Source organism: Ammodytes marinus (genome assembly GCF_949987685.1).
Source record: "Ammodytes marinus genome assembly, chromosome: 8".
Lineage (NCBI taxonomy): Eukaryota > Metazoa > Chordata > Actinopteri > Uranoscopiformes > Ammodytidae > Ammodytes > Ammodytes marinus.
Window position 1 is genome coordinate 15,330,471 of NC_137212.1, and position 25,543 is coordinate 15,356,013.

Here is a 25,543-nt window from a genome sequence, read left to right on the forward strand (position 1 = left end):
GGGGCTGAGCCCGGGAAGCAGCAGCGGTGTCTGTGCAAAATAGTGCCAGGGGGAATTGTTTTGCTGGAATGTCTGCACTTTCAGAGGCTGTCAGAGAAATGGCTAAATCCCGACTGCAAAAAAAAAAAAAACTATTAAAGACAAAAGGAATAAACATAGTTAGTTGCTTTCTCACCAGGATGTCAAGACACCATACACCTTAACCCTCGAGGAGCTCACGGGATAATTTAACGGGAATGAACTAGTCACGCAGTGTTTACTCTAGTAACATTAACAACGGCGGCCCAATGTCCCATAAATCACAAATCTTAATCTAGCTAGTTATAGGGCCGGTTTCACAGACAAGGCTTAAACCTAGTCCGAGGCTAAAATGCCTGTTGAGCTGGATTAATTCAAAGACACTTGCACAGACTCAGTTTAAAATAGTCCTAGATTAAAGCTATTCTGGATTAAACAAAGCCAATTGCAAGACTGACGACTAGAGCTACTCTAGGTCTAAATTTGAATTTAAATTAATCCTCCAAGGAGGCAGGTTTAACTTCAGTTTAGTGGTGTTTGTGAGAGATCATGGACTATTTGGAATATCTAAATGAAGACCAACTCCCACTGCAGAGGCCAGCCAGAAGAGGACTTATGGATAGGTCTTATCCAAAACATTTATTTGATGAACTTACATTTCGAGACCGCTTTCAATATGGAAAATGCACTGAAAATAACAACTTTGCTTGATCTTATTAGATGGATGCATTTAAATTGAAGATGTATTCAGCATAATAAAATTAGTGTCGAAAACAATTCGGTTTTCAAATGTGGTTGTTGTGATTTAAAATACTGGCACACATGAATAACAAAATGACAAAACACAACATGAACACCTTTTATTTTCTACTTATATCCTTACTGTGATTAGTAATCACAATTGTCTCAGTACTGTATCTTGTTTGAATCATAGCTCTCTCGTCTCTTCCAACTTCATGTCATACAGTTTACGCTCTCTGGACTTTCTTTCCACCTCTGTCCCCAGAACCCGTACTGAGTTTGGGAAGAGGGCTTTCATGTACTCTGCTCCCACCACCTGGAACACTATTAAAAAAACACTCAAATTGCAGGAACTCATCACTAAGAATGATTTTTAAAACTTTTCTCATTGCCTCAAAATTGTTGTTCTTCTTCGCCTTCTGGAATGTATTTGTCTCTGTTTTCTCATGTCTGTGCTTTCTTCTTATGTTTGTCTTATATTTCATTCATTCTAACTGCTGCCATTTTCTGCCAGGCCTTGCTCGGAAAAGAGGTCATTTGACCTCAAGCAATTTTGCCTGTTAAAATAAAGGTTAAATAATGTCCAATTCCACCTGTAGAATTTTATTTTCATTTTCATGTCATACTTCCTTCAGATATTGCATTTTCTGTTCATGGAATTCTCGGGCTAACTTTCATGCAACGTCATCTTTTTTGTCCTTTGTTGAAAGGTTGTGGCAAGCTCTTCTTTAAGGCGAGATTCGGGTTTTTCCACAGAGTCTATCAGTGCAGATATCCTTAAATATAATGTCAAAATTATAAATGAGAAAGATGTGAAATACCGATAATAATGAAGATAACCTGACGTTGGTGTCTTAGTAACATTTTAATTAATTTAATTTGTTGCAAATTGTGGCCCAACTATTTATTTGCTCAGTCCCAGCAGTATGGCTTTTAGATTCAATAACCGGATGGTTTCAAACAATTTTTTTAAGAGATTTTTTTCAAATTCATTAAAGTTTATTGACGGGATTTTTTTAGCCTCTGCCATTGTTTTTTCTCACAAGCAATGGTGTTTCAGCTCCACTCCGGGTTTTTATGATCACCGTTGGAACAGCAGCATGTGCTCATGGGCAGGTGTTTACAATCAGGCTTACTTACCTTACTCCAGGACTTCATAGTCTCAGACAAACTAAGCCAAACTTAAGCCATATCCATGACAGTGACTTAAACGTCCCAGTTTAACTAGTCCACATTAAGGCCTACTCCTGGCTTAATCTAGGCCCTGTCTGTGAATAGGGCCCCGTATGTCTGCTGCTCAATCCAAACCCCCACGCTTCATTTTATGAGGGTATTTCTGCCCGGGGTAGGTTGTACAATGAAGTGGCTAGACTAAAAGCAAGCAACATGAAGGGGGGGAGTTACGCTGGTAGCCGAAATACGCGCTTATAGACACTGGCGAAACCCGGCAAGCCAGACTAATATGATACCAACCAATATTCAGGCTCAGCAGGCTCAGCATGCTCATCCACAATGGAGCACGTCAGTTGAACTGAGTGAACATCTGAAAACTTAAATTTCACTTCAAACTGTTTCTCTTTTATCATGATTAATCCCCACTGAGGCCAATAATGAAAAAAAGGATGATAAAAAGGTCCCAAAGTTATTAAACTTTAATAAACGCAACTAAAGATGCATTATGTATTAGAGTTCAAGTTAGAAAATGTTGCAACAGTATTTTTAACAGACTCCTGCAGATTTAATCAGCTAAGTTTCACATTACAGGGTTTTAATGACAGACTAAATATGTGTAGAAGCTTTTCCACTAATAGTTAGTCTAATATTTACAAAGTGATAACCAAGAGAGGATATTAATTTAACTTCAGATAAAAATGCAAAGTTGTTTATTTATTAAAAAGGCCTTGTGCAGTGTTATATCAACAAAACGTGCCTTAGGGTCCAACTTGTATCAACATCAGATAAAGTAGAGAATTACAGGAGGAAAAGCATAACCTAACCTTGTTTAAACTCATCTTCAAAAGAAGACATTACCCCAATTTCAGACACAAATTTCCTTTGATTAAAGAAGCTTTACATGCTCACTAAAATAATTTGATTAATACAGCTCCCTGAGCCTTGGGGAGCTCAGTGAGTGACTTTTGAATTTTGGAGGACTTTGGAAGAATACTTAATGAGGTAAACTATCTCTTTGATGCTGCGCTCTGGACCTGGAATAAAGAAAGATATATGACCTACCCCTGCTCTAAATCAATCAGAAAATTGTCTTCATTAACCAGATGAGACTTTCAAAACATCTATATACAGAAACTGATTGGACTCTTTTGTTTACTAAATGTAAAGAAGACAAATGCTGGGCACCTTACTGGATTAAAAGTTAACAAGGCTTAAAGGTTGCCACATCATGGATCTTCTTATGACCTACTCCACTGTATTACCAAGACACATACACCTTGATGGACACATTAATCTCCTACTTCTTCATGCTGGGTCGGGGGGAGGGGTCAAATGAATGCTGCGCATGCTAGGCTCCCAAGATGACAGCACCAGAGTTAGCTCCCCCGTAATTAGTTCTGACTATGCCAGAAAAAGAAATTAATAATCATGCACTATGAAAAATGAGGGCTAAGAACAGGTTTCACAAGGGAGTGATCATCTTCACTTAGTAAAACTCAGCCTGCCTGAAGTTTGTTTATTTGGGAGTTAACATGACACAAGGGAATCAAAGTCACACACATAATGTATAATGCATATAACATTCCCTGAACCAGACGCACTGTACACTGTGCTGTGCAAAGACAAGAAATGGGGCTCCGAACAACATTAAGAACATTGTTTTTCTACTGTCAAGTGATATGCAGAAATAAACAGCAGTGAAAGCCTGTGGTAGTATATGCTATTATCACAGATCTACATGTCTTTGGGAGGACTGGGTGGCACTGAGCCAACTGCTTTGGAGTATTGGAGCAGTCCTTTATGTTCAGGTAAATACAAATACATCCATGCGTGAAAGATAAAACAAGCTAAATACCTTCATTGTCAACACAATATGGTATACAGTATATCTGGTACAACATATATTTTCTCTGTGAGATTAATGTTATTTTGTACATGGTCCCTGACAAGTAAACTATGTTATGGCCACAGTTGCTGTTGTGCCTTTGGTTGGATGGCAGTGAGCGCTTAAAGCATCCTGTGTTGCTCTTTAGTGGGATGAGCTGGTGGCTGAATGCGCTGTCCATCTGCCACAGTTTATCATGGAGCGTGTGCGAGGGGGTTCTTCAGAACGGGGTTCATCTTCTCTCTGCCACTGCCTCCACACTGTGAGGTTCCAGTCCAAACAAAGAGCTGAACTCCCTTACCAAATGTACTGGCATAAGCATCCTCGATGCCGCCTCCCCAACAAACTACAGCCAAGAACAGTGCACTGCCCACCACTGACTTTTGGCAGCTTGTTGCACATGTTGAAGCTACTCAATTTCCTGAGGGAGATGAGTAATGACTAACCAGTCCAGGTTTTCGTAGATTTGGGTGCTTGTCCACCATCTTTACTTCTATTCCCTGGATGATTAAAGGCTCAGGGAGCTTCCTGAGTTCTGTTGTGGTAGTTACCAAATACACTTTTGAGAGATTTTCCACTTTTCAGGCAAACACTGATTTCAGTATTTGCAGGATCCTACTTCCTCGAGTCGTGACACTTATTTATGCATTCAATCAAGCTTTTATTAGTATTAAATACAATTGTACGTTGGGATCATTGTGATAATACTGTACATTTGTGGCACAAGGATGTCCAGAGTTATCTATTCAAAGGACACAAGATCTGAGTCAAACCGATCAGATAATAGGACTTTATTAACCTTCAAATTAACATTTTGCCCATCTGAACTAGTAGTAGAACTGACACAGCAAGATTAGATATTAGGAGTAAAACGACTGATGTTGCCTATTAGCGTTGTTTTCTCTTTGCATTTTGATTTTCTTTGTCATATGCCCTTGATGAATAGGATGGAACGTGGACTGTGCTGTGGAGAATAAACATTTTCTCCACTTCATGTCTCCTAATTAGCAAAGACTCCTTATTTTGGAATCTTCCCAAACTCATTCACAGAGGGGAAAGAAGCAGATCATAACCTTTTAAAATGAATTATTAAACTTGATTAAACAATGGTTAGGACGGAGAGCCTTTTGCAGGAATCTGAAACAATTCCCTTTGCCAAGCCACTTAGTGAGGGCGCATCAAAAAATTAACTGCGAATACAACTTGGAACCAAACAAGAACAGTGACTCGCTGAGTGACTTTATCTCCAGGATGGAAATCACTGGTGTTCCCTTGGAGCATGAAATTGTCATTTGTTCTGCAAGCGTTACATCAAATGAGAATTCAGGGCCATGCCAGAACTGTTCGTTGCTGCTAAGCTTATTTTAACTTGCTATCTGATGGAATCTGCATGGATAATTATATTTGGTTCAAATAGACCCGTAGAAAATGCAGGCGAGCATGTGCTAATCCGGGGCTGTGTGTCTGAAAAACGCTGGAGGAAAACAATGGTGTCCATCCAGCGCTGGATAAAAAATCGCAAAAATGCTGAGTAGATTCCTCTCACAATATGAATTATTACATGTCATTCAATTTTTACTGTAAGTGCAGGAGCTTTTGAGAATGTATTTTTTAGTCTGAGTGCATGTCATGTGTCCGTGTGCGTAAACAGTATAACGAAAAAATAATGTCACCAGGCAAGAGAGATTTTAATCTGTGACTTGCTTAAAAACCATTAGAGAGGGAGAAAAGACGACTAGGCAGAGGGGGATTAGTCTGGCATGGTATGTTGTGCAAGCGTCAGAATACAGTGACAGGGGGGACAGGGGCAACATTGACAGTGTAGCACCTACAACAGCTCTAGCAGGAGATCAGGTTAAAGAGGTTGGCAGAGTGCCAACTGATTGCTTTACAAAGAGGAAAGAACAGAGAGAGAGAGAGAGAGAGAGAGAGAGAGAGAGAGAGAGAGAGAGAGAGAGAGAGAGAGAGAGAGAGAGAGAGAGAGGGAAAGGCAAGAGAGGGATATAGGAAGATTAAGACAGAAAGAGAGAGCAAGACAGGAAGGAAGTGATAAATGTACAAAGGCAACAGAGATTCCTTCTTGGAAACAACAAAACAAGAGCCTTTGCCACCAACAGCTTCTTGTCTGAAGTATACTGAACTTTAGGTAGCAGGAGAGTGGTGGTGAGAAAGCCAGAAAGAGAGGAGGAGAAGGAGGAAGAAGCCATCAGTATTATGAAAAGCATCAGACCCACAGGCCTAAGGAGGAGCCACATTGATGACACTGCTGTTTGCTCCACATGGGTGGTGGTGGCAGAGGCGGGATTTGTAATGAAAGGAGGGGGGATGACACAGGCTGCAGGAAGTACATGTAGCCAGGCTGTACAAGCCAACCCAAAAGTAACAACAACAAAGAAAGAACAAAATGCAAATCAAGTAAATAAAGGACAAACAATTAAGCTGTAAACCTAGCAGGCACTCCAGCCACCAGCCAATTGAAATAAATCAAGATGGAGGAGAGGATTTCAGCTCAGGTTAGTATGAGGCAGCGGCCCTCTTTGCTGATTTGGTGTACAGCATGGTGACATATACTGACCTGGGCTTGAGACAGCACTAGTGGTGGTGGGTTCAATAATTGCTACAGGGAAGGAGAGGGGGAAGAGGGAGGGGGAGGGAAAGAGGACATAATGTATTATTAACAGAATGGAGACGTAAATAAAAATGCATGCAAGGACAAAAGGACAGGGGATGGAGACAAATCCTCTCCATGCATTAAGGACAAGTGTCTCTGTGGCAAGATGCAACCTCCACATGCTCATAAACAACATGTTCTATCCCCCCAGTTGACTGGAATATGCACAGGTTAGTGCTAAAACAGAAAGAGTTTTGTTAGGGTGTGCGAATCAAAGAAAGAGACAAAAAAACAAGTTTTAGTCTTCCTCTGATCTCTCTGAGGATGGAGCTTGAAGTCCTAATCTGATAACCTTATGAACCCATTTCAGGTTAAGCCACCGGTGGCTTTTGGGAGATGGAATAATGCGACATCCAGAAATGTTCAATCCAGTGTGTCAAACTACTAGAGATTGTGTCCACGGACAGACGGATGGACGGCAACAAACACTTCTTCATATCTAACTTATGAAGTGTATCTGTAATATGTCACACTAAGGGTGTATTCACACATGCCATGTTTAGTTCAGTTGAAACGAACTCAGGTACACTTCCGCCTTCGGTGCGCATCTTTCAGGCAGGTGTGAATACAGCAATTGCACTCGGGGGCGGACCAAACAAACGCTCCGAGACCCAGCTGAAGAGGTAGTCTCGGTGCGTTTCCAAACGCACTCTGCTGCAGTTCGTTTGTGGTGTGAGTTTGTCCGGACTCGATCCGACCCAAATGCACGAAGCACTGTGCCTTTTCTTTTTTAATAAATTGCTGTCAGCTTCACATTATGGGAAAGTGTTGTTGTCGCCATTGTTAGGACGATAAGTTGTGGTTTGACCGGGAGCCCAGAACAATATATTACATTTGATCGAGAGGACGCGTAAAAATGCTGAATGTGTTCAGCGATCAGATGAAGGAGAGGGGAGCATCTCTCGCACAGTGCCAACAGGTTCACGCTGCACAAGAAGTGTGTGTTTTTATTTTGCTTCCCATGTACGGGACCGTCAATACTATCCCCGTGTCAGTTTGGAGCTGAACTGCGCCGAACTGACACCCAGTTGATACACAGCGTAATCAGCTGAGTGTCGGCATGAGCCTATTCTTCTCGCGAGCCGCACGTCCAGCAGCATAAATACAGTAAAAATTATGTTTCACATCGCAGACTACAAGCCACATGACGTGGCATTGTCATAGGGCCTCATATTATAACCATATGAAACAACAATAATTAGATTTTTCTCTTCTTTATTTATAGGCTAGATGTAGGCCGTTTTATTATTTTTAATCCCATATTATATCAATGATATATTTCGCAGTTTTTACTTCGTTCTTCCTACTTCTCTCCACCCCAGAATGTCTGTCCAATGAATGAATGACCTCAGATCACGTGTGGTTTTGCTTCGTAATGCTGGTTCACTTACAAAAGGGGCAATATGAAAGCGGACCACACCAAACAAAAAAAATCTAAACTCTATTTGGTCTGGACCAAAGCAAGTGAACTAGCGAACTTTCCCTGTGTGAATACACCCTAAGTAGATCTTGTGCTAGGTTGCATTTGTGATCAAGTCACTTCTGCAGATTTTGTAGGTACTTCTTTTTTCTTGTTAAGAATCCCTTTTGTAATCAATAACCAATAGATTGATGAGAGATACAATAATAATGGATAGGATTTATATAGCGCTTTATTGCCTAGGCACTCAAAGCGCTTTACAGGGTTCCAGGTTCCATTCATACACACACAGTCATACCGGTGGAGGTAAACTACGATAGTAGCCACTGCTGCCCTGGGCGCCAACGGCCCCTCCGGCCACCAACTCAAACATACAGCAGTCATACACAGGCAAGGTGGGTTAAGTGTCTTGCCCAAGGACACAACAACCATGACACAGGTGGCAGGGCGGGAATCGAACCGCCAACCCTTGGATCATTGGCCAACCCACTCTACCAACTGAGCCACGGTCGCCCCACAATAGTGCAGCGAATAGAAGAAATATACCAAGCACTCAATCACGTTGCCAGTTTTTTTGATATCTGACTTCCAAAAGTCACCGCCCATATACATGCTCTGCTGTGCAGCGTACATTATTTTTTGCTAGTTTGATATGAAGAAATCACTATTATGTTATTATTGCAGCCTATTTGATCTTAAGTTTGAGACAAATAAATACAAAACATTTTTTTTATTTGGTTTGGTAAACAAGCACTTAATTCCAGATAAGCTGTGACCAGCTTGATGCAGTGACTCACTCGGGGAGCAGAATCTGGGATGTGTGGCAAACCTAAGCTGTGCTTTTCCATGAGAGCTCAACTCAAAGTACTGCAGTGGTTGGACTCATAGGTTTTTGTGAGCCCTGTGTTTTTGGCACAGCACATTGTTTTTTACTTTAAAGATGTAAACTCCTCACAAAGGTACAAACCACCTTCTTCCAGAAAGCTTCATACTGGAGGAGGAGCTTATTCATCACAAGGGAAAACATGGCTGTCATGATGACACCTCACACATATTCACACACAAAATAATATTACTCTCTGTTGCTTCAATGAGCTGCTGAATCTAGGCCATGCAATAGTGCAGGAAGCTACTCAAGACTCTTCATTTAGATCCCTTTACATAGAAACTCAATATGGCCCTTTCAATTGTGGGGCAAAAGGGTTCACTGTCCTCCATGCTCCAAATCGGTTCTCTCTGTGTCGTTCAACACTGCAGTACTCAAACAACTGTGTGATGACTGTACTGCTGTTAACAGGCTACCGTAATGCTAACAACAATAACATATTTGCTTTTATTGGAATTCATCATACATTTTTAAGGAGAAATTGTGAAAGAATCAGCATAACGTGATAATATGCTTTGCCCCCCGGTATATTGGTGGGGAAATGATCAAATTCATATTTCTTTCCACAAATGCTTCCGCTTTAAGTACTCCTGGGGGAGCCAGTATGTGGAGACAGTTTCTTTTTAGTTCTTTCTTCAAATAGGCAGACGAGTGCTATCTGAATATTACGATAGCATGAGTTCACCAGTGAATCATTTCATGAGCTCCCAGACACTTGTCTTTTGCCGTGGTGGAACATTCAGTGTCTTTTGACATGCGATCTCTCCCTTATTGCTCCACACCGGCTTGAGCTCTTTCTCTCATTCAGCAGAGCGTCGCATCATTTCATGCACTGTATATGGCAGTCAACCTATTCCACAGCCTGCTCACCTGCATGCTAAAATACATTAGTTTTCACAGCTATTTAATTTCATGGATTGTTATTCTCTTTGTTCTCTGTAGATGGGATCATTCAAGAGATTTATAGGACATGATTCATAGGAACCAGTGTTCACGTGAGGCCCTAGGAAGTTTTTAGCACATCACCAGCCTAAGAAGTTAATACTAAAGCTGTGTCCATATATATTTGGACACCACCAGACAACAACTGTACTGTATGTGGAGTTGTTGGAGATTCATTTTCACGATAGTAGAGACAAGGTAACCATCTAGTATGATCAAACATCCAAAGGAAACAGCAAAGAGGCAAACCCAGGTTTTCAAAGAATTACATGCTGAGTCAGTAGTATTGATAAACAATTCTATCAAACCCCCAGAGATAGAATATGGCTATTTCTGTGTTAATAACATTATAACTTGTAGTGCTGTAGCAATCTTCCTTAGCAACCCTTAAAGGCAGGAAACTTGCGGGTCTGTGCCATTATAGCCTAGGTGCCCAATTCATCCTTTTGAGTGTGTTTTCGAGATATTGCTGATGCAGGGGCACACTACATGTGTGAGCTGTACAGCTATTCTTAAACCTTTTCCTGATTAATCCTTCCATAACGATGGAATGGTCTGTTTTAAAGACCGTGTTAATTTGTGAGCCAGCTAATAAGTTATTCATCCTTTGCCATGTTTTTAATGCTGGCCAGAAAGTGTATCATCCTGTGTGCTTTCAGCTCAGTCATCCAGGGATGAACGTTCCTATTAGTGCATCTGGCCTCCTACAGAGGTGGGTGAGGGTGGGTGGGATGTGGGTTGGTATAAAGTGCATTGCCCCCTGGGCGGCAGGATGAACACTCTGCCACAGCACCAAACGTTTCCTCATCGAAGTGCGACTGGAAAATGCTAATGGATTTTCTGATTGCCTAAATATGGAAATGCAGGCATTCAAATGATAGGTGAATGGCGCACCCTTTGTGAAATGGTGCTTTTGGGGAAAATAAAGGACACTGCAACATCATGTTCAATTTATTCAGCACATTTTGATATGTGCATGTGAGTATCTGAAAAATTCCATAAAATACCTTGAAACTATATGCCAAAATGCTATTTTCATTTTGTTCACCCTTAAAAGATTTAAAGATGAAACAAATCAAACCGCTTAATATTACCAGGATCCACCAGGTTATATGACCAATGAAGACCAATAAATAGAAGTAGTATTCATTGCTAAAACGTCACACATTGCCTTTGAATCCTCACATGGCCTCTGTAATATCATGCAGCATTTTAAGCTGTTATCACATACCGACATCGCAGTGTTCACCTTCAGCGCCCATTTTCCTGCATCTCTGCTCCGTGACTCAGGTACAATCACACGGTGTGGGAACAAACAACATCATCAACAACAATGGCAGATGAGGAGACATGTTGAGATGACACCTACACATGCAGTGATTGATAAGCGTGACAAATGAACACAACGTTCATTAACCAACTAGCCAGGAGAGTCTCTCTTGCCTGAGGGAGGTTCAGCAGTGAGGAAAGAGAGACGGGGAGAGAGAGAGAGAGAGTAACTATTTTTTTCTCCCCCATCAAAGCTTGGGGGGTAGGGGGAGAAAGAGAAAGAAGGAAATGAAGGAAGAGGTATAGCCGGAGAAAATCTCCTCTAGGGCTAAGCCGAGGTGGGCTGGGGGATAAGAGCTTGACCAATTAAGCTGGAGGACTCCTCAGAAAATTGGAGTGAGCAGCCTCAGTCTTTTCATCAAAGTTTACATCCATCTAGCTAGCGCATGAAATGGGCAGATGAAATAGGGCTTGTCGGTTTGGGGATTATAATACATCAGCTTAAAATCATAAGGTGTGTACCAGGGTTGAGCAATTTGGGGAAATATCTAATTGTGATTTATCTGACAGTCAATGTGATTTGATTGGATGTTGTTGCATATTTTCTTCAGCTCCGTCTAAACAATTTGTTCTACATTCTACATACATGATCAGAGGGAACTTGACTGAAGTATGTGTGTGAAGGGATTGTATATATTATATCAAGCAGTCATGACTATGTTATCAACCACTGTCCCTACATTTGATCACATGTTGAGTGTTAGCATTTTACCACTTTCTTCTGTAACAGATTGGGCTGTGGAAGCTGCAGGTTGTTCAACTTCTCAGATTGTTTCATTTCAACTCCCACTACATACTATTTTACTCTCCCTAACTTTGTTGTGTCAGTTTTAAGCACATTCATGTATCAGTTGCTATAGCTTACACAGATGCTCATTTTTAACTGAAGTCACTTGTCAGTTTTTACGAGTAAAAATATATAAATTGCCAAGACCGTTGAGCCTGCTATAGTAATTCCCGCACAAACATTTGCAAATGTAGGGCAAATATTTGAATATGCACAGCCTCTGTCATATAAATTCAATATGTAAATCAACAAACAAATCCACACATAACCTGTTATAGTTGATAACCGCCTTTACACAGCCTGCATTTTTGTATGAAACTGGCATCTTTCTTGAAAGAACAAATGCATCTTACTGATTGCAAATACTTCCTCAGACGACCACAGACTACACCTGAGCAAACGCTGGTTCTGCTCTAATCAATTAAATACAAATATTCCACATGCAAACATGTAAGGAAACACAATGCATTTCACAATACATCTCCATTATTTACGATCCGTTGTTCAAGCCTATGATCCACGTTCAAAGTCATGACCCAATTGTAGCTTGCTGTGAGAAGTACAGACAATTGCATCATGTGGTCTTCCGCTTTATTATTGGCCATTCACTGATGATGACATTGGGTATTGTGTTGTTCGAAAAAACTAAACATGATCAGATAATGCTTTGTGTAGACACACACACACACACACACACACACACACACACACACACAAACACACACACTATATGATTTCTTTCTGCTCCAAAAACCCCACAGTTTTAAGCACACAGCTTAAAGTGGTGCTTTGCTGAAAGAGATCACATACCCTGACTAATGGTTTACAATTATAAAAACCCACATGGTGTAAAACAACTGGCAGAATTGAATCCCAACCAACACAACAGAATACAATAAGGACAAGGCCGTCCAACTCATTTCAAAAATGCAAACTTTTGTCAGGACCTACCATGCACAACATGTGCAGCAAGCCATGATACCAATTCTTTTTTTCATCCTTTTTATTTTTAACAGGAACCAGACTAACCGTCTTTCAGTGGTTGATTTGGATGAAAGGCAAATGTGTTTACTTTGCCTGGGAGAGGGCTTTCCGGAATCATAGTAAATTATCAGCCATAATGGCAAGCCTTTTACTGGACTGATTTGAAGTGACTAGGCTAGGGCAAACACAAGGTTTAACACAGGAAAAAGGCTTTCAACTTCAGAATCTTGACTAGAGCCTAATGAAACTGAGCACTGCATGCTTAGTATTTCAGTTTATATGTAACCTCTTTCTCAACATAGTGGCTGCATTTTAAGAAGTCTTTTTGAACCGAGGTTGAGCCGTTACTTGAGAGAATCATTTCATGCACAGTGACGAAACCTCTCATTGTAATGTGGAAACAATCAAATAAACTACTGTATATGTACATGCATACGCAATTGCTTCACCGCAAACCACCCACATTCTGTTGCCACTTAAAATTCACCAAGATGTATGATTCTCTATCAAATATGCATGCTCCTTTCCCCCCTTCCCATCGTGCTCATCAATAGCAATTTCGACTGGATCTAAAATAGCAATTCAAAGTCACCCGTGGTGAAATCTAACCTCTGGGTTTTGTTATTTTGCGACAATGTAGCGCTGTGGTCAGTGCGGTGGGTGCTGGCCATTTCTCATTAATAGCGACAGCAGAATTGGCCTCTCTTTCATTATTGGAGATCATGAGAGAGTATGGGAGGGGAAAGAGACTTGAGGGGGTCGAAGGGGGGATAAAATATTGAGAGAGTAAGAGATTAAGATAAGAGAGTAGGAGAGGCAAAGCTGTGATAGAGAGACAGACATAGAGATAGAGAGAGGGAATGGCAGAGAAAAGTATGGGGTGGCAGCACAGGAAGCTACTTCCTCTGACTATTCAGAGGGTTTCTCTGCTGCTCTGCTTATGAGACTTCGCTATGGTGTCACATTAAGATAATCCATTTGAGGATCTGAGACAAGCCTTTGATGTTCTTTGTGCATACACAAACAGGAGAGTTAAGAGCTCCTTTGACAATTGCCGACTCTATAGAACTCTCTTTTTGTATTCGGAATCTCTGGCCTGGTAGGGACAACGTGATCATCAGAGGGTGCAGCGCAAACTGGTGAATAATTGAATTCACCTGTTCATATTTCATCACTGAATACATTAAATTTAGCTTTTTCACCCATACTGTCTCTAAAATGTTGACGGAAAGATGGTTCCCCAAAACAAGGCTTTTCTCTTTGATGCCTGGCAGGCACAGCAGGTGGACACAATAAGTGAAATGTCTAACAGTGTAGGATTATCAAACACCCCCCATGGCGGACAGTATGCAGTTGAGAAAGCTCTTCAACATTCTTCAAAAAGGAAAAGTATGTTTAAATATGAAAAAATAATGATGTCTTGTGTTCCTTGTCTGTTAATTTCCCTGTTGAGAGACCTTGGCTGTTGAACAAAACAATGGGAATACACCTTAGGATATGTTGTAGGTGCTTCATATATTTTTGATCATTTCTGTATTTAGATCAACCCTGACTTAAAGGCATACTAGGTAACTCCAGCGAATGCTTGGTGAATGTTTGTTTATGTTTATACTAGCCCGGACAATAGTTGACGCTCAGAGCGAGTTCCCCGCACGGCTGTAAATGGAACAGGTGCACAGGCGCTGTCTGCTTGGCAGAACACTTTGCGCGCATCTCCCCCTTTGCATGTGCTTGTGAATTTGATGCTATCCTTTTCTCTCATATGCTTTAGCTGCCGCAAAAGCAGCGCAATCCTTTAGTGGATTTGGCCCATAGATTCAACCAGGCTTTGAACACACTTTTGCTTAATTCATTTTGTGGTGTGATGTGTTTTTTCAGTACCTTGAATCATGGAGAATGTGTCCCAAACAATATTAAATAAGTATGCAGTCTATCACTACCAGCAGCTTGGCCTCTGATTATCTGGTCTCTTTGGATTTCTGTTAAAAGCCTCATGGCGCTTTGAAAACTATGAAAGAGCTGACTCTCAGACCTCTTTAAAATCTGAGTCATACTTCTACTTGGCATTCAAACTGAGCTCATCTGACTTGTGTGGCTGCCTTTGTAATTGTGATGCTGCCTCGAAGCAAAATCTCTTCTTCAGGTGATGTTCTTTTTTGTCCAGCACACATGCAGATGTACACTTTAAGAAAGAAGACACACAATCGCCCACACACACATTCAGACGTTGACAACCATAATAGATGATCGACATTCACAAAACTGATGACTGAGGAAAAATAAGAAACCCACTTCTACTTGTGATATCTGGCGACACTCTTTCAGCCCCTCTCCAGACTCCTCACCACTCCAGTTAGCCACAAGCAGTTAGAATGACAACTTACGAATGAGAGGCACACTGGCATTAGCCGTCCCTAGCTGGTTGGTGGCGACACACGTGTAGTTCCCGTAACGATCCTCTGTCATGTTGCTCACTGTGAGGACTGATCTGGAGCTGAGGTTCTTGATGTCGATGCCTTGACCCTTGGTAATCCTGAGAAACACGAAAACAGACAAACACAGCTTTGAGAAAGTGTCAGAGGGGAAGTGGTACGAGTCAAAGAAGCGTACAAATGTTTGTCATCCCTTAGTGGATCTTCAGATTGCACAGCACCCTCTTCAACTGATCTATTCATCCCTTGCTCTGTGGCGTGAGATGCTTTGAAGTACTGAGAGGAGAGAGGGAAAATGACCCAGAGGTGAACCAGCTGGGAGCCACTTGACTATGTTGTTTGTATATCGTTTGCAAGAAGATTACAATAAAGTTGTGTTCCAGTTGTGCCTGGCATCTGTGCTGTGAAATTAATAATTGATGTAATACGGTTAACTTTAGTGGCTGTGATGATCTTAAAAAAAGCCTGTAGACATTCAAATTTACTTTGCCGCGGCATGCGCTGTGCATCTTGAGATTTTTGAGATTATTGTAAATATTACAGTTAAGTTTGTTTTTTGAACAGTTACATTTCTGTTACTGCTTTGGTTTCCCTTTTGGAATTATACACAATGAAAAAACCTCCAGACGGAAGACATGTTTCTATCTTGGCCTCGACGTGGCTCCCCTATGATCTGCAGCTTGGCTCGGGTTTCTCTTAGAGGCACTCTACTACGTGTGACCTTATGTCCAAATATCCGCACAAATCTGTTGTTTCCTGTCCCACGGCGACCTCCTCAAATGCTAGCTGAACATTCACTGATGATAATCTCAGTGAATGTCTTGCCTCTTCACTAGTTCAACATCAAACTAGTGAATGCTCCCTTCTGTCAAAGTGAAAGAACCCCCCCCCCCCCCCCCACCAGCTTCCATTCAAGAACGAAAGCAGTGACACATGAAGAGAAAGATTTGCTTGTCAAAACTGTCACACTTCTCCCGATAAAGACAAACTGGCAGCAGCCCTCTACTGATGGTAAGGCTGCATCAACACAGAGCAAAAATAAGAGTAGACAGTCACAGTTTATTTCAATGTTGTGCAGATGCAACACATGTTCTTATCATAAGCCCTTTTACCAATGTCCTTTCCATGATGGGGAATAAATGAAGGAATCTCCATTTAGCCATGGAAGAAGTCACAAAAAAACCAAGTTCTTGAATTAAGTAAAGACTAGAATCATGCCAACTTGCCTCCTTAGTAATTTGAATAAATTAAATCCACCCCATAATTACAATTAGCACAGTGTGAACTGATGATTGAAATTGTGCTCACCAGGAGTGGGTAATGGGGGTAATTTGGTTTCTAAATTCAAGAACTGACACTTGAATCTAGACTGATTAATGTATGTGCCGCAAATGATTTAAGCCAGTTGCCAGCAAACATTTTATTAGGATGCTAAGTGAGGACCTGGCACAATGCTAGTACATTTACATGGGCTCTTCTCACAAGCTGGACACTTGGGAGACCAAACAAATGCTGAGAAGACGCAAACAAGAACAAGAAAACACACACCCTTCCTATCACTCATACACTCATATTGTCCACAAACAAGGATGACCTAATACCTGTCCAGTGTAAGCATGACTAATGTTTGGTTTAGAGTCCAACTTGAAACTGTGATGTCAACATCAGTCAAATGAGTAATAATAAATAGTAATTAGCATTTGTTTTTTGTGTATAAGCTTGTGGTGTGTGGGTTTCATTGTATCAGGACAACCGCAATACTGTCAACCTCAAACAAAATATGTCTGGCTTTCCAAGGATTGTTTTAACTTTATGGCACTTTTTAGACTGTCCAGTGTGACCTGACATCCATTTCATTATTATATGAGCTACAACAAACGACCTGTATTAATTCATTTTTATATCGATGTAATAACCACTAATGTCTATTTAAATGCTGATACATGATAGCTGCTGAAGAAGAAGAAGAAGAAGAAGAAGAAGAAGAAGAAGAAGAAGAAGAAGAAGAAGAAGAAGAAGAAGAAGAAGAAGAAGAAGAAGAAGAAGAAGAAGAAGAAGAAGAAGAAGAAGAAGAAGAAGAAGAAGAAGAAGAAGAAGAAGAAGAAGAAGAAGAAGAAGAAGAAGAAGAAGAAATGCTACCAGTTTGTTTTACCAATAACAGTATTCGGGATACAGGTGCAAAAATACAGGTAAGGTCGCTACACGAGTATATTGATTAATTGCAAACATGTTTTCAATATGTTTTAAAACTGTACGAATGCCAGTAAATACCTCTACACAATATAACAAAATGAGACGGCTTAATAACAGACTGCTTGATGACCCTTCACTTCTGAAACCCTTCCAGTGGACACTGGAGCCAGTATTGAGCCATGACGTCGTTGTGCACGCCTAATGCAATGCAGCTGCACCCTGTAGATACCCGGGCGATGCTGCCAACACACTTCATCAAGACAACTCACACAATCAAACTGGGCTCACCTTTTCTCGCCCTTGTACCACTCAAATGTTGGAGAAGGCACAGCCGCTGCCTCGCACCTTAGCAGAGCTGTGCGTCCCAGACCAACTCCGTGGCTTTTCATCTCATGGATAGATGGGGCAACTAGGGAAAACAAAGAGATGAGTAACACTGGTAAGTCACACATACCAGTCAAAAGAAACATTGGTGTTGTCACCCCAGTGCAAGGCAGTCTAAATTAAGAGTTTAAGTGATAATTAGACAAGGTGCACTGGTGAGGGTCGGTTAGAAAATGACAACCTTCTTGGTCAGTGCACACATTACAGTATGTACACTCAACACTAAGAGCCTACAGAGGGGAAGTTGGGGAGGGGAGAGGCCATCCATCCCCAATGTTAGGAAACTGAAATGAATAGCACTGCATGGTGATAAATGGCTTAATGGAAGTTCAAAGACTCAATGGTGCAGGCAGGTTCTGTGAATGCAAAATGAGGCTCCTTTCATGTGCTGAAATGTGGTGTAAATCTCTTTGCCACTGTCATAAAGGCAGCTTTACATATGGACGGTTTCTGAGGCAGCCTAGTCCTTTTGTACTGCCAAAAATGACCCTGCTTATAGTTGCACAGCCTTGAACAAAATTTAATTAATGAATTGAAGTTATATGGACTTTCAACAATGGCATTGTGTTGGATACAGTATGTGGTTGGACAAAACCAGTCATAAAACAAACTAAAAAACATCCAGTACTCTTACCATTCCCTTATGGGAATAAAACATTTTCATTGTAACAGTGGATCTGATTCGCTGTTTCAGAGTAATTCTGAATTAATAAACTGTGCAATGTAAACAATGTTAAATCACATTCTAGAGGTTGAGGACAAGCAGTGCTTGCTGTTAGTAGCACTGCTCCACACAGAATTGAATGCATACAGGGGTTCACACCCACTGGTATTATCATGACCGGTTTGCTGCCTCTATCAATCAACAGAGGCCATGCAACTGGAGAACTAATCTCAATAAAGGCAGAGGGCACAGTCTGACATTGTGTATTATGTAAACTTGGCTGGACTCCACAAAGCATGACAAATAATATAACTGCTCTAAACACACACTCAGATGCAAAGCCATAGGACATACAATGCAAACAAAATTACTTTGTGCTATTCATACAGATTCTGATTAATAGTCTATGATACATAGAAAAAGACCACAGTTAATGGGTCACTCCTGCAGCTTGCAGTAAATTGCCAAGCCATGTCTGCAAGTGAGATGTGGACTATTTATGTCCCTGACAATGAGCCTTTAAGAGTTAGCTGTCAGTCAAAGCTGTAGCATGTATCTAGTGGAAGGGCTTGGCCACGCGCCGGCAAACCTTTACTCCCAATTGCATTTGGAGATGTTCCAAACGGATGCCCTCAATATGGACCAATGCAACTTTGGACAACACAACCCAAAGATCCTACTTGACTAGGTTTGAATAGTGGTTTCCTACCATATAAGATGAGTATCCTAAGTGCACGGCAGTGGCAACATGTTTCATTGTAGCATACCGTTTTGTAAGATGGAGATACTGCCAATGTCTGGGCTTAACTTTAATGAAGAGAATGCAGCAGTATGGCCTCATTGTGTGAGCACAATCTCTCTAATAACCTGTGAGAAAGCACATAGATAGATGATGTGGGATGCAACAGATCTGTGCAAGGTGAGAAAGATACATGACAAGCTACATGAGGCGGATGATTTGTGTCGGAGAGGCACTGCGAGGTGACAATGTGCTCTTTGATGATAGATGCACTTCCACTAACCTTTTCCTGAATCCCAATGAGCAAATTCTCATGACAAGTGTACTGTATGTAGATTTTCTGTCCTTGCATAGGTGTGGCAATTATAGTTATTTTCCATCTTCTGTGGCTTGGCTGAATAATCCGAAGGACATGAGGGATCATATCAAGGTATGGGATTTTCCTGTTCATATATCACTGTTAGACATTTTGGATTACATGCTGTAAACCTTGACTGTGTGTGTGTGTGTGTGTATATATATACCCTCAAAAAAAGTATGACCATGATCTTTATTCTGATTCATCTCGCTTAAGAAACTTTTCTGATTTTTTCAGAATTCACACATTGCTTCAGACTTGTATCTATTGTAACTGCCAGCATTAATGACAGCCATACCACTAAGACAGCCTTGAAAAAACACAGACCCCAACAGGATTTTTGCAGAACAACTGCAACAACCTCCGTTTCGTGTCGGGCCGAACAATGCCCCTTAACTGTGGTATAATGAGCACATTCCACAGCCTGTCTTGAGCTATTGCTTAACTGTACAACACTTAAAGAACAGGAAGGGAACGGACAAAATAAAATTGTTTTCTATAGCACAGAGATATAAGCCAATAATAAGTTTGACAAAATCAATGCATGCCAGCCAACAGAGGCTTAGTAAATCCTTGTAATCCTCCATTGGTGTCATTGTGCATGACAAACCATTGATTATCTGAAGTCTCTGAAAGCACCAGGGTGACCTGGCTATCCTGCTGTACAGTTGCTAGACAGTGGACACGGTGGCCTAGGCAGGTTTGTCAATACCCGAACCCTAACACATAGAGCCACTGTCTTTTATGTTCAAACTAAGAACAAAGCACAGCTGCCAAATATTCTGTCTAAGTTTGCTCCTTTAATGTAGCTGTTTAATTTCCTCTTTGGAAGAGGAAACCTTTTGATGTGTTTTATTTATTACCAGCTGGATCAGCTATTTGTCAAAAAGACCAATGTGATTCTTCATCAGGCTCAAAAGGATTTCCTATTTATGGTTAATTTGGATTAGTGTCTTCTGTTAGAAGTTGATAAAAAGAAAATTAAATACATATTTGTACAGATACAGTATACAGTATTATGAACACAGGCCATCCCGTCAAGGGATGTAATGGAGGAATGAAAACTAGAAGATAAGCCCAGATTCTCCTTGAATGATCCGGTGTCAGACCAGCCTATTGATCCTCCAATACAAAGCTTTCTAAAAGAGTCAAAATAATTTGGGGCCAAAGTAACTGCCCCTCTCATTCCAGTCATACAACTGCTGCTTACAACATTTTGGAATAGAGAAAAATACTCCCCACAATTTTGTAGGTGGTAAATAAATGCTCTGATTTTACTCTTATCAATAATATCAAGTCTTTGTCATTTAGATCCTGGCACTAGGATCTGTTAAGACAAATCACACCCATAAAATCCAGTCCAATCCAATGATTCCAATTTCTACTTGCTGGCATCTCCTATATCATCATATACTGTGCAAAACACCAGCAGGATTTGGAGAGTAATGCAAAGTAGTGCACTAAAAATCATGAAAGCCCAATAATCCAGGTAATTTAGTGTCTAGAGAATGCTGTGGCGGTGCTGTAAATCATGCCTGAAGTCATGGTAACTCCACCAGATGGGGGCGAGGGGTTGGGTCCAGGAATAGCACAGGCGAAGCAGAAAAAAATTGGGGCTGTAAGTCCCTACCGGATGACAAATGGCCAGTAGTGGGTCGATCACAAACCGACTTCTATTACATGTACATTATGCAAAGCTTGTCACTTGAACAAAGATGATGTCTCCAATTGAACATTTCTTCAAAGTGCATATATACAAACATGTTAATGATGAATACAATGTTTGACCTTCTCTCCATCTAATATTAATGGTAAGAGTGTGTTCAGTAAGCATCGCACCTTAATGTACAGAGTCTCACTGAGACCAGGGCTGGACTGGCCATCGGGCGTACCGGGCAATGCCCGGTGGGCCGGCCGGCATTTTGGGCCGGGCCGGGTCCATTAAAAAAAAATAAATAAATAAAAAATTAAATCTATTTTTCTTTTTTTTTTTTTCTTTTTTAAATGGACCCTCGGCTGTGTGACTCGGCCCGGCCCGGCCAAGTCACACAGCCGAGGGCCGAGGTCCCTTCCCTCTCGGGAGTGCCATGGACATATAAATGTGCGTGCAGGCTGTCAACTTCACCTGAAAGTTAAATAAAACTTTGTCCCAGGCCATTACTCATTATGATTGGTTCTAGGCTGGGCCTGGCCCAATCACACACATAGCAGAGGGCCGCCCATTCAGAGGCTGCATTGAATTGTATTATCACGCATTCAACTTCTACTCGGTAATTATGAGCATCTGACGATGGTCAGTTACGTTCAGGGCCGTCGGACTGCGGACAGGCTTGGGGGGCCCAAGGCAGAGGGGGGCTGCACCCAAAAAAATTAAAAGTTATTTTTTTAATTTTTTTTTTACTGGCTCAATATAGGCCCCTGATCTTTGAAGGCCCAGAACAATTTTATTCAGGGGAAAAAAACAGATATCAGGGGCCTTTCATGCAGCAGTACAGTTTTGTTATTTTTTAAATAACATTGTTCGGGGCTACGAAGATCAGGGGCCTATATTGGGCCATTAAAAAATACAATCGAAGGGAAAAAATTCCCGAAGCTGACTGGATTTTTTAAACATGTACATTTCTTCTTTCTGCTTTTTGGTCATTTTGTGTCTATAAATTATTCCAGAAAATAGTACTAAATAGCTTACATAGGAAACAGTTGATTTAGCCTTAGTTTTCTCCTCAAAGTGCACCAGATTGATGAATTTTACTTTAACATTTAAAAAAAAATCTTCCGGGGGAGCATTCCCCCGGACCCCCCTAGAAGGTCCAGGGTCCACGACACAGGCTACCAAATTCCTGTGAGAAACACTGTGTGTGTGCATGTTTATTGAGAGTCATTAGACCAGGGGTTGTGTTCAAGTACGTGTAATGATTTGGTCATTCATCAATAGAAACATTGTGTTGTTATCTGGTTCAGAGAGGGACCAGTCACTCATACGCTTTGGACTATAGACAAACAGCTTTTACATGTTTGTATTGTAAGGCCGCCTCTCAGAGGGCCCATCAGAACTTCCTGTATAGGGGCCCAGAATTTGGAGCAACGCCCCTGCCTCCGCATATCGTATAAATAATCATGGTGGGCTGCCATGGCCAAAAATGCCAGGGCCGATTTTTTGTCCCAGTCCAGCCCTGACTGAGACGCACGCTCTAACCAATCCTCATGTGACAATTAATGATTAATTGGTTTGCTTTAAGACCGATTATGATTTACAGTATTTAGCTATAAACTATTGTTTGCCAAGAGAACTCAGATAAAGCTGGCATTTTAATTAAAAGATCAATTAATAACCCTACCTCTTCAGCCAGATTTGAAAATGAGTTTTCATTGCAATTAAGAAATGGACTCATCAGTGCATGACTTATCAGCTTACACACACATACACTGTTCCCCACTGCCATCTGTGGGCTTCATTGTCCTGTTTTTTTGTCAGTAAGGAATGGTTCTGCTGCCAAGATTTATTAATTAATTAAGATTTCTATTCAGAACAGCTAGGGAACATTGTGTTCCTTCTTTTTATACAATGAAAAAGCATATAAATAACCGGCTTAGTGTGCGAGACTGTGTGACTTGACAGCACCAGGGATTCAATCTGTCTGATACTCAATGGTTCAAGGTACACAAATCCCCACCTCTCTTACTAAATTCATGTATTGGATCGTGGGGTTGCTCCTATGAAGACCACACCACAACTTGGAGGCAAAGAAATATAATTTTTTATTATTAACAGATTTCAGTAAGCTAACTTCTGCACACACACTTTCACGTTACAGGCAGTCGGAAATGAGCCTTCGATCACTGTTTGTCACCGTTACAATAAGGTGACAATAGATTTTTTTTATATGAATATTAATAACACATTTCGGAACGTGATCTTAACCTCTGCAGTTGAAGGAATATTTTAATAAATGTTTTGTCAAGTTTAGCAAAAGGTTTTCACTATTGTGGCTTTTAATTTCCTCATGCAGACACATGCAGGCTGTGATCATACAAAACAAAACAAAACATACAAGAATGAAATACCACTTACAGTAACATGCTAAATACAATGGGATATTAGGGCCATTTGAGGTTAAAAAAAACAACGAGCGAGCATCGAAAGGGTGGTAATATCCTGAAAAAAATAAAAATCCAGGATTAAAGTAACCCTCTAAAAACGTTTTGTTGTCAAGGAACCACATCGCTGGCAGGGCAAAACATTTATTTATAAACTTCAAAACTGAATAGAACATCATCTCAGTGAGACAGAGAGAGTACATTTCTCATTTTGTTGTTTCTTGCACAATAGACTTTTCTCATGTAGAAGTGCTTAACTTAGATGTAGGGGAGAGTGGCCTAAGTTGTGCAACTTTTCACTCAAAGTGACTTTAAAGTAAGGCCTTGACAGTAAAGTCTCCAACTCAAATATGTACATATATTTCAGGGTGTTGTGCATCCCTGGCAATAAAAACTTTGGATCTGGAATAAACTGTTGAAGAAATATAGCTTTCGGAAAAAAAGTTGTCTTGATGCACAGCTTGCCCCCGGTGTGGTGTAAGTTGTGCGGTTGGAGAGAATACCATGGGGTGAATTGTGCCATTGATATATATCTCATGAACTGCAATGCAAGACAAATCCATTAGACAATCACTTATTTAAGGTGTAGGGGAGAACGGGGTAATTTGTCACATGGGTTGGTTGTCACAATCGTTATATCTCGGAACCAGAAGGCGCTGTCTGTGAAATGTTGGTATGTAAATATCCAGAATTGGGATCAGAGGTCACCTACATAGTCTTCCTTGAAGTTAGACTGCTGAATTTGAGGTGAGAGGACTGTTTGTGTTTCTCATGTCAAATTGAAAATATTTAGCTACTCAATATTTTGCTTCTAGGCTTTTACAGAATGGGTTTATAACAAAACACTTGTTACCCATAAAAAGTGTGAAGGGTAAACTATAGTTTAGATTGTGGTTAGCAAGCTAATTAGTTGTCAGATGGGTGTTGGCCTTGATGCTAGCAAAAAATTCAAGTTGGGGTTGGTTGTCACATTTTTGGGGGGGTTGGTTGTCACATGTTATCCAAAGGCTACAGCCAGAAAAGGAACCCAATAACGAAATAAATTGTCAAGCTGTATCCTCACTGACACCCCAGAGAAGGAGAGAATAGAGCAGGAAAAGGCAGCTAGCATGCAAAGGAAAAAAGGGCAACAAAATCAAAACAACCCAGTGCATTCCAAACTAGACAAGCTGCCAAGGCTACAGTAAGTTATGAAGGCCTATTTGTCAACTTGACAATGCAATTAAACTTTCAAATTTAGTTCTACTTTCTTGCCTTCCTTTAAAGATTATTCCCATTAAGATAACATTGTGACAAACAACCCCATAGTGTATGACAACCGACCCCTTGATGGAGTTGGTTGTAACAATGTGTAAGGGTGTCTTTAATGATTAATTTCTTCTTTATTACAATAAGATAGAAAAAGTGAGGGGTACACATTTCAAGCCAACACCTTAAGCTTCAATGTAATGTAGGAATGACTATTGAAAGATGTTTAGGTGATGAGCAATTCTCACTAGAGTAAAAAGTGTGCCTACTTACCCCGTTCTCCCCTATTTAAAGTAAATAGTTGACAAAGATTGAAGGACAATTTTCTTAAACAAGGCCTAGCAGATCTAATGGTTTTACCTGCAAAGCTCACAATGACAAAGTCACCATCATCATCTTTCTGGCCATCTGAACTCTCATCAGTGGTGTCGTTAAGTGGAATTGAGATGTCACTCTCTTCTGAGCTACTGTAGACAATCACTTTCTTTTGGTGACCAGCGTATACAGCCATGCCACTGGCACAACTCTCAGAAATTTACTTTGCACTAGTTGCTCCGTGCTTGTGGAACCAACTGCCACCTGACAAATGTG

The 25,543-nt window shown here is 40.8% G+C and overlaps 1 protein-coding gene across 1 annotated transcript in view; it reads right to left on the bottom strand.

Annotated features, from left to right (window-relative positions):
* Nucleotides 1–25,543, bottom strand: part of negr1 (neuronal growth regulator 1) — a gene marked incomplete at both ends in the record, with an annotated part of 159,386 nt that overhangs the window by 21,315 nt on the left and 112,528 nt on the right. Inside the window, 3 exons of the mRNA XM_080033034.1 lie at nucleotides 6,393–6,434; nucleotides 15,221–15,369; nucleotides 17,750–17,870. Of these exons, the coding sequence (XP_079889160.1) occupies nucleotides 6,393–6,434; nucleotides 15,221–15,369; nucleotides 17,750–17,870 (312 nt within the window). The remainder of the gene's footprint in view (nucleotides 1–6,392; nucleotides 6,435–15,220; nucleotides 15,370–17,749; nucleotides 17,871–25,543) is intronic.